This window comes from Amblyomma americanum, chromosome 6 (assembly GCF_052857255.1).
Source record: "Amblyomma americanum isolate KBUSLIRL-KWMA chromosome 6, ASM5285725v1, whole genome shotgun sequence".
Taxonomy (NCBI): Eukaryota; Metazoa; Arthropoda; class Arachnida; order Ixodida; family Ixodidae; genus Amblyomma; species Amblyomma americanum.
In genome coordinates, this window is record NC_135502.1 from 36,088,432 (window position 1) to 36,099,059 (window position 10,628).

General features: G+C 44.0%; 1 protein-coding gene across 1 annotated transcript; it reads right to left on the reverse strand.

Moving 5' to 3' along the window:
* Positions 1–627: 627 nt before the first annotated feature.
* On the reverse strand, positions 628–9,693 carry LOC144094654 (uncharacterized). The gene is made up of 5 exons (XM_077628577.1): positions 9,538–9,693; positions 6,711–6,880; positions 4,602–4,660; positions 4,019–4,084; positions 628–1,152 (listed from the first exon to the last, which is right to left on the reverse strand). The coding sequence occupies exons 1-5, from the start codon at positions 9,619–9,621 to the stop codon at positions 1,031–1,033; spliced, it is 501 nt and encodes a 166-aa protein (XP_077484703.1). The 5' UTR covers positions 9,622–9,693; the 3' UTR covers positions 628–1,030.
* Positions 9,694–10,628: the final 935 nt, after the last annotated feature.

Below are 10,628 nucleotides of genomic sequence, written 5' to 3' on the forward strand. Positions count from 1 at the left end.
CATCTATCCCTTACAGAGTAAAAAAAGTTTCTTTAGAGTTCCCTACACTGGAAATTAAGAAATTTTCCTTTCATTTATTTGTTGTTGATTCCGGTAACCAGAACAGTTCTTTTCGCATTTTATACCCACTGAGCCCTGGTGTCTGATTTTGACACCATACCTGTAAATGAATTGTGCGTATTATAGAGGCCCGTTTGTGGCTAAGTTTTAGTTTAATTACTACTTTATAATGGAACACTGAAGAGCAAAACTTAAGACGTCAATCAAACCATACTGACCTCACGTCAGTAACTGGCACCAGCGGCTAGAATACTCTATGGCAACTTACATCGACAGTATGCCGTGCGTCTTAAGTGTCAAGAGAACAGTGTCTGGTCCCTCCGTCAAGTGGTAGGCAATTTTCCTCAGTAATGCATAGTATAGGTCCCAGCTTAATGAAGGGGATCACATTTGAGAGGAAAATTTATTTTTACTCCAGCATCAACCTTAAATAGCCTTAGCGAGGATTGTGCGCCTTCGGCGCAAAACAGCTGAAAGACCATAACTTGACCTGAGTACGTTGTTTTATTTAGGTGCCATGTGGCGCAAGTGGGAATTATCTTATGTGTTTGCATCCTTTTCTTCAACCTTTCCCGTGTACTGGAAGTGTTCTGGTCTATGAAGGGTTTCAAAACATGGTTCGTGTGTCCAGTTCTCGTTTATATGGCGAATGGCTGTCATGGCCAGTTCATGTGGCGTGGTGCACAGTCGGAGGGTACTACTAAGCGAGGTTATAATGCTGACTCAGTAACTAGAATGCAACGTTCTGCCAGTTGCAGGCGATAGCTTTTATGGCGTACACCCCGCTACGGTGCCTGCGTGCTCACCAGTAAAAGCATGCACGTCGCATTACTTCGTCCTTTCGTCGAGAAACATCTTTTTTTATTCTCATGCAAATCATGGAAAAAGGATAGTTGCACGTGGCCTGGTCTCAGTGCGGACGCAATCGTACGCGCTTTGAGCGCCAGATATCGGGCCAGGGCAGTGCCATCTATCGTGTTGACTCCAGGCTACATGGCTCGGGGCAGACTAGTGTACGTAAGGCTAGGGCATTCTCGCAGGTAGGGTTGGTGTCGTAGATCTTCATGCTGATTGGGCCGCTCGGCGTGACGACTGCGAAAAGCCAAAGGCGACAATAGTGAAAAACATGGCGACGAAATACAAAAACGATGTCGGAGTTGCTTTAGTTTACTACCTTCTGCAGTAGCTCAGTGGGTATGCTGTACTCCTGTTGAGCACGTGTTCTCGTGTGTATGCGATTCCGAGAGAGATGGTTTGGTTTGGTTTGGTTTTTCGGGGAAAGGAAATGGCGCAGTATCTGTCTCATATATCGTTGGACACCTGGACCGCGCCGTAAGGGAAGGGATAAATTAGGGAGTGAAAGAATAAAGGAAGAAAGAGGTGCCGAAGTGGAGGCCTCCGGAATAATACCGACCACCTGGGGATCTTTAACGTGCACTGACATCGCACAGCACACAAGGCGAAAATCTGCGTGATCTTATATTTAGGTGCGCCTTGGATAAACATACGTGTAATCGAAGTTCTTCCGGAGCCCTCTCCTATGTCATTCGCCCCAGCCTTTAGGCCAAGGAGTGCATTTAGCAACTAATTTTTCGGTTCTTTTAAGAGAAGAGCATATCTTGAATACCTTTAAGGAGTCAAATCGAGGCTAGTAATCATATAAGTAGAACGCTTAGTGCAATGCCTGCATATATGTGGAGGTACTACTGACACGGAGAGTTCTCTTTAGTCCTGACTTCGGATGCGATTCAAGGTAAGGAATATATCAGTTAAGGTGGGACTTCTCAACCAGCGCTCAGCCAGGCAGCCACAGTGCGTGATCTTAATGGGCATTTTTCGGGAATGCCTTCGTGACACACCAGTGAATGCAGCTCGATGCACTGAGCGGCAGGAAAGCTTCCTCGACAGATTCAGCATGGCACATTAAGCGATGAAAGAACTGTCACGAGTAAAATTAACAGCGAAAATGAGGAAGGCACACATAGAAAGCCGGAAGGCGGAACGGACGCTCTCCTGCAGCTACCTTTACTATGTTGAATGAGCCACAAAGAGAACGCTGTGCGCCTGCGCCAAAAGTTTAGCCACGGAAAAAGCACCTGAATCACACTTAAACAACTTGCTTGCACCCTATCTTCGTTTTGTCAACGCCCTTACTTACGGCATCTTGTAGACGATTTTTGCCACTTAAAAGAGATATAGAGGTGTCACTGAGGCAACTGGAGCCCAGCCTTTTCAACAGGAAGGCCTTCAACAGACAGTTAAATTTGAAATACACGAACCTACTAACCCAGCAATTTTTTTTATTTAACTGTGTCGCAGGAATAACGCACGTGTGCCCGACATTCCAGAAAACAAGCCGCGTTATGAGCGTGGAGTCATCATAACAGTTGTCCCCTGTTCCAAATTAGCACAAGGATGATTTCAGCCACGTGTTCCTTTCTACAGAATGTGCACACGAGTCGAGGTAACCGAACATCGCGCGTTCGTCACATAAACAAGTCAAAGCCGCACAGAGAGCCAGAGAGATGAATTTATGAAAAAACGTTGTCTCGCGGCCTAACTAGGATAAAGAAAGGTAGGGCAGGGCTAGTCGTGATCCACTATGGAGTCCTCGCATGCAATGCTCCACCGTGAGTTCAGCAAAGCAACGTGTCAGTTCAGGACTGACACATATGTCAGATCATTTCTTTTTTACTTTTTCTTGTTAGCGAAAGCTCCAGTGATCCAAGGGAAGCAGCTCTTGTACTTACTTTCGCCAGCGCCGCACAAATGCGCAAAGTACGATACCCTCACGACGGACAGCTACGTGTTGCATGCTGATGTAAACACCTTGCCATTTATTTCGAACGGTACATTTTGCGGGCCTTTTATGCTGCAGAAACCTCCACTTAAGAACGAAAAGCAGTGTAATTATTACCTTCTGATTTTCTTGTTTTCTATTAATATTGGCACTTTCACCATTCCTTTTTTTATTCTTTTATGCTTACATTATAATACGTGTTTTTATTTCTTGTCCTAACTACGTAAACCAAAGTAGTAGTCGGTCACACGTCGCTTTCAAATTTGTTATAGGACACCGTCGTCATCAGCTTACCAGCCACTTCTGCAAAACTAGGGTCTCTCCCATTCATTTCTAATTAAGAGTCGTGTGGGCTAGCTGCCACCACCGTACTGCCGAAAACTTCCTACCATCATCCAGCAACCTATCTCAGTAACCTATATCAGGTCAGGTTAACTAATAAAGTGTAGAGTTGAAGACGTTTTAGGGCATGATTAAATCTAACCTACTTTCCCCAGCAGGTCTGGATAGCAATCAGGAAAGGAGACGATATCAGGAAATTTGCTGGGACAGAAACCGATGGAGAAGGCTGGACTAATTGGAGGAAAATATGAGATACATTTGTAACGACGCAACTTGAATTATGAATATAATTAACGGGGCCCCGCTACTCTCTTTATAATCACGTTCATTTGTTGCAGCGCTGTCAATGCGATTGTGTACAAATGTCATTACACGCACTTTGCAACATTACCACGAACTAGTTCGACGTCAAAGCAGTGCCGCTAGGCTTAGCGGAGTACATATTCTGTTCTGCGGCCAATCAGCCATTCACTTTCTTTCTTACGTCACGAATGACGTTAACGCACAATTTTTTAATGTTCAAAGCCATGCGCCAAGTGGAGGTAGCCAAGGGAGCTAGAAGCGCTTGTCCCGAACTCCTGTTAATGTGTCCTCGACAGCCGTTCCGGACAAGATCAACGAAAAGAATAAATACAACACGTTCGAGAGCACACCGTGGAATCACACTTTCAGTGCAAGCATGAGTGAGTATAATTGGGGACTCTGTTCTTACCATGCACAACTACTTACTCCACATCTCTTACTTTCTTTGCATGTAAACTTGCACTCGGAGGATAGAAGAGCTAATAAAACTAAAAGAAATTTTGCGCCACTTACCTTCCCTGAAGTAGTATGCCTGTCCGTTGTAAGGCGGAAGAAGCAGATAAAGCTCCACGCGCATTCCTAAGGCAAAGAGAAAACGAGAAATTGTGGAAAATTCTCGACTACTTTAAATACTGCGAAACAACAGCGGTCTCACAACAACAAATAAAAAAAAACCTGGACCTTAGTAATATTTCAATGAGTACGTCTTACAGCCCTCTACTGGGGCCTACATTGCTTCGGGATTTATTAATGAACCTTCTGAACTCTACCTGAAAGGTGTAATGTTTCTTCATGTTTAAATTGCTGTTTAAGCATGAACTAAGGTTTCTATTGATTTTCTTGCGTTCTTCGTTATCACATACATGATTTTTATGTCTCTTGAGTAGTCTAAAACTTCACATGGACGCCTTGTTCCAAATTCTGACCTAATATAGCACTTTGAGGTAAACACTTATCAATAACGAATTCGAAAGTACGCTTTTGCGTGCCCTTAGGCAATGTCCAGTTACGGGCGATGTTGGTATCTTTTCTGATAAATTCAAAGTACTGACACCAAAAGACATGCTCTGAGTTTCGTGGAGAATTATTAGCTTACCTTCACCGGTCAGTATGGCGTTGTCGTCTTCTGGCACATACTCTGCATTCACTTCGAACCTACGGGAGAAGTGGTTGCGTTGAGGTTACGTTAGATTAGGCAACTAATAAAACAAAACGCGGGGTAACTGTCCCATCCTGGGTGGACATTTGAACCATGCCGTGAAAAAACGGACGAACAGTGTGAAGCAGGGTAAAAAAAAAAAGAAGAGCAAGTACTTTTTTTTCTTTTACCCCGCCCCCTCCTCTCTCCGAATGGCATGTTTCATGTTACAACATAAGCATTATTTTCAGGGAGCACACGACATGTCGCTCTGTGCGATGGCACTGTTTAAACACCGCCTTTTGTGCACAGTGAACTACCAATTAATGCGTCGTTGCAGACTTGCTCGCGACCAGACCTCGGGCACACAAAGAACAGCCACCTTAAAATCTTTCGGTGTTGCCATTTTCCGCTTCGCCACAACGTCCCACTGCATAATCTCTCAGCTTCTTAAGTCAGAAACCAAAGGTAGCGAAATATCACTCCATATTGAGTCTATCTTTCCCACGTTTACATACATTACTGCGCTATAACGTTTCCTTGTGCTCCACGACCGCGTTTTCTGTTCTCGGTCTTCGATGCTGTAGCAGAAAGTTTGTTCGTTTCCTTGCTGGCTACTGTGCTGTGGATCTGCATCATATTGGCTTTGTGAGTCGCGGAGTGGCATTCGCCAATGATAATTTCCTACTCTTGGTCATGTGATGCGTGTAGTCACGAAAGTAAAAGTACTTTCACTGGGGCTTCGAGCGAACATGAAATGAGCTGCAGAGGGCGTTACGCGTACGTACTTCATAAAGATAGAACACGCTCAGAAAATGTTAAGTGCTGCCGGCAGAGGCCATTGTATGTCTGAAGGTAGAAAGTGACCGGAGGACTTTGAAGTGGAAAGCACGATGGCCAATGCGAGCTGTCGTCTGGTGAGCCAAAGGTTGTAGACTCGATTTAAGCCGCAGTGGCTGATGAAGCGAAATCTAAGGGAAAATGTGTATTGAGAAATCACTGAACGGCTAGGAATCCCAGGTGGTAAAAAATTAATCCTGAGACCTCCACTACGCCATGGTCAAAGTCGTAGCATGCAAAGTTCGTTCGACGTACAAAATTAAACCCGTCAACGGGAATTAATACAGCATGGAATCATCCTGCCTCGTAGCCTTAATCAATAGGTGCCGCTGTACGTAATCTGAAGTGGCGTACAAACTTCAGTACGAAATTTTTCAACACTCACTGAACAGATGCGTTTTTGGGGCTATTTCATAGGTTTATACTTTTTTTTTAGAACCAAGTAAAGCTTATATATTTACAATGAACCAAGAAGTAGTTGGGAACAGGTGCTGACGAGACACATGAGCCCCTTCTCCTAGAATCGTCTGCATTCAATCAGCGAATGATGATCAGGTGTACGTCAATGGGATGACTGCGCGGGGAGGGCACTCACTGTATGCTCTCCTCCTGTGTTTCTCGCCTTGCTGTTATGCAGCCGATTCTGTGAATTTCCCACTTTCCTCTTTCTTCGTGGAATTCAGGAGCATTCGTTCCACAGATTGAGACATTGATATTTGTCGACGGCACCCCGTCTTTCGGCAAAAGTATGTTGAGACAGAAAGAATATTGAAAAATAAAGCGTCCAAGCCTGTGCCACTGGATTTAAGAGGGCTTGATAGCGGCCGATTTGTAGTCGAGAGTCTGCATGTAACGGATTCGGTGTCACAAAGAGCGTCACCTGGCATTCTAATGTTGGTCAGCAATATTGTGCCACGATGTGCCAAGCAAACACAAGTTTGCTCATTTTAACTGTTTGACGATGATGAACGCAAGACGTGACTGTATTTTTTCATTTTTACATGAAATATGGTGGGGTCTCGGAACTGTGATTAAGAGGCTGCAATCCGGAAATATCAAAAGCTAAAAACAGAAACTAGCCTAACCGCTCAATACACACTAAAGTCTAAAATATAAATTGCAAGATATGCTCATTACAATAACTTGTAAGCAATCATAGTGCGCCACTCGTTTTGACCGAAACCACTGCATACGACTTCAACGCAAGTGAAGAGTGCAATCGCTCACCTCGTCTGCCCCTGGCTCCCAGGCTCTGAATAGCTGACGTTGCAGACTGCCTCGTCTTCGGGAAGGTTTCCACCGTCCCATAGGACGGTAAGGTCTGTGGCCGACGGATCTTCGAAGCTGGTGGCGTTGCGGAAACACTGGTACGTCAGCACGGGCTCCTCGTGCATTCTCTGCGCGTGTTAGCAGACGGAGTGAAAAAATTATAGTGAACAGGAGCAAACAACAGAATAAACACGGAATTGACAAAAAAAAAGAAAAAGTAGACTAGGTAAGTGAAAAAAAAATGTGTCGCATCTCAGATATAGACAACACAGTGAGGATCCCACGAGTTGTTTTCAGGTGTAATTATTTGATCATGCTCTGTGTTGACGCTGAGTTAAAAAAGGGTAATTTTATTTTATCCTTTGTTTTTACCTTCCGTAAGTATTTTATCAGCGAAGTTGTATAAAGATATTGGCTGCGAATCGCTGAGTGCCTGACGGAGTGTGCGAAAACGAGTAACTAAGACGTTTATCGATCCATTATAAAACATCGCTCGAAGCTTCGGGATAATTGCCCCTGTATTTAAGTGGACGTAATATTCGACGCAGTATTGCAATATTAACGGTACAGGAAGCGGCAGAAAGTCAGGTAGGCGGATTATATTAGGATATATCAAAAGATAAGGTTGCTGCAGATGGCACTAAATAGAGTTAATTGGAGTGGTATTGCAGAGTCCTTTGCCCTGCAATGAACGTAGTAAGGCTGATGATGATTATGATGATGCTGCTAATCGTACGGCCGGAATCAGTCTCAGAGGCCATTTCATCTAAATCATTTATCACTATTTTTTGCGGCAATACGCCCACTGAATTCAAAAATTAAAGAGTTAATTCGCGCCTTTCCTCGCAGAGCTCCAATTTTCGTAACACTTTCGCAGCGATTGCCGTGTCAAATACGGAAATTTAGTCAGCACTGGGACCGAGATGCTTTCATTTATTAATTATTACGCAAAAGTCATCAGCCTGAATAGGGAGTCAAAGAGTTTGGTGTATCGATGCACGCCTGGCTACAGGGCTGTAACGTGTTCAAAACAGCGCATTTAAATCTGCTTATTTTTATTTTTGATGACTTGTGCCCTCAGTTATATTCACGTGACGCTCCCTTAGTACGAGCGACATCGACATTCACTGCATACTTAATAAGTTTGCAATTAGCTAATGAATTTGGCTGACCACAGTATTTAGATATTGTGTCGAACTGAAGAAGCAGTGGTGAAAGTTGCAATAATTGCAGAAACACAAAGCAAAGTGTAGTAAAAACAACTCCGGAGTTCAAAAGTCCGTTCACAGCTTTATCGCGGTCTTAACCGAGTTTTGAGCAGTCGGTCAACAGCACGCTACGCATACGTTTGTTTTACCTTCAGTCAGACACAAAAACAATATACACACTAATATACTATGTCGTATCCAGGTGAGAAGAAATAGTACTCATAAATACAATACAATAGAAGAAATTTTTATTTTACGAGAGTCACAGGTGTTATTTGAGCCCGCGGAAGCGTCAAGTGCTTGCGGGAGGGCACATAGTTATTAAGTGCAGGTCGGGGTGCAGAACTGCGTCTGACAGTGACGCATTCTACAAAAACTCAGATGCAGAATCACGTTAAAGAACCCCAGGTGGTCGAAATTTCCGGAGCCCTTCACTACGGCGTCTCTCAAGTCGCTTTGGGACGTTAAAACCCCATAAACCATAAAATCAGATGCAGAATCGAAGAAAACATTCAGAAAGACACTATAAAGAATAACTACTATGTGCGATACACATTAAAATTCATAAACATTGGTGAGGTAAGCATTGATTGCAGGAAAAGAGTTGGAAGAGACTGACTATAACGGAAACGCAAGCACACGGGAAGCCAGACGCTTTAACCGCGGAGACACAATCAGGAAAAAGTGCACAATCAAGGCCAAAGCTCAACACCGCAAACGGCCGATAATGGTCAGGGAAGCAGCCAAGGTAAATGCCACGTAAAAGTAAAATATAACAATTTTAGGGGCCGGACTGGGAACACAGGAGCGCTGAATTGAAAACATTAGTTTTTTTTCTTTTATATGCGAAATAGAAAAGTCTTATTCACAATAAGACATCGAAATTCTCCTTAAACCGCATTGTCGTAGAAACTCGTTTACCTAAAGCGATTTCCGCCGGCTGAGTTGAGCCTAAAAAAAACTTAGTGACACGCCGATGTACGCAATTCCACGCTTTATATGAGCCCGCTGTGGCCCTAGAAGCATTTATCCGCGACTATCCGTAGAGGTCAGCTTCAGAACGTGACGCGAACCGACGCCATTGAGGGTGTTCAAGTGCCAGTAGCCTCACTTCAACTAGCAAACACAAATTTAAATTAATGCAAGCTTCTGTATAACGTTACTATGCGAAACCCTAACGAATTTTCTTGCTTAGGGTTTAAAGTGAAATAAATGAAAGTCCTGCGCCAAAAGCGACAGATACAATTTTTGATAACCTGCTGTTTTTATCAACCTTTATTCTATTCTGAAGATCTTAGAACTGTACGCTTCGTTCGTTGGCAGTGAAAGAGGAACTGTCGCGCCGCCTACTCAGAGCGTTGTCTGAACATCTCCAGCAATTAAGGAATAAGGAGCCTTCAACTCATAGCAGCTGGCAAAAAAAAAAAACGGTCCATTTAAGCACCCTCACATACTCAAAACCTCGCGCACGCATGTTAACTTTTTTTTAATTTCTAACTTTTCAAATCGATGCTGCTTCTCGGCTAGGACAGGTATCTGGTTGTTTCTCCTCGCTGATCAGTCGCTGAGCCACGTACCTCAAAGAAGTCTGCCATGGGTGTTCCATATACTGCCTGCGCTGCAAAGAACAAAAACAAGGCTGCAAAGTTTTTCGAATGCATGTCTGCGCTAGCGTCAATGCCGAAATGATTGTGGGACAAGCGGGGGGACGATTTTAAAGGAGTTTGAAGTCTACCTGTCCTTCCAGTCGCCGCCTACTTCCCTTTGTCTCTGTGCCCTTCCCTCGTCTCACTTCACTCCGAGCATGTTGGAAAATGTACAAGCCGTCCGATAGAGGGAGCACAACGTCCCCTTTTTTTGACCAATGAGAAACTGCGGGATATTTCATTTTGCTATTCTTGTTTATTTTTTTTTGTATGGTGTTTCCAAGAACGCCGCATTTTCCTCCTCTCTCGTGCAGGTCAGTGACGGCATTTTATTTTTTATGACGACAGACTTATGAGCCTGCAGCACACGGGAACATAAATAAGCTCAGGAAAAAGCTGACAAGCCAGTCTGACGGACAGTATATTAAACTGCAAATTTAATACATGCATTTCACTTTTATTATTTGTTTTATTTCTGTTTCTTCGTAGCACGTAGAAAAAGAATGTCGACTTTTTAGTGCACTCTTTTGTTGGAGTGAGAGCGCGGACTAAATAACGGTAAACCTTCAACCATTGTAAATTATCCGGTTTATCTGGCAGTGGCCGACCGCTGGTCACTAACTTGGTCTGAACGCCGCATAACCAGCTGCTTTCACCTTTTAGGCGACGCAACGAGTCCCAGCTACGTGGCCGCAACACTGTGGTTCGATGCAATGAACATCGCATATAGATGCCAAAGCAGGACATTGGTATTTTCTTCAAGTTACCCAGGCTACTGACCACAACCTTATAACGCAAGCTGGGTCCTTGCCTGGCACGCCAATTTAAAGCCAAGTCCTCACCTCCGCAGCTCTTTTCACTTCGAAAACCGACCTTTCTTGGCGGGTCCTGAAGTGCACTGCTTCTTCGTCCTCTTTTTTTCTTGTAGAAGTAAACTTTGTAACTTTCAGCCATAAACATGGAATATAAGAACAAAGAGTCGTTCAGCTTCCGTCGTTCTTAGCGCCAACTGCGATGGCTTA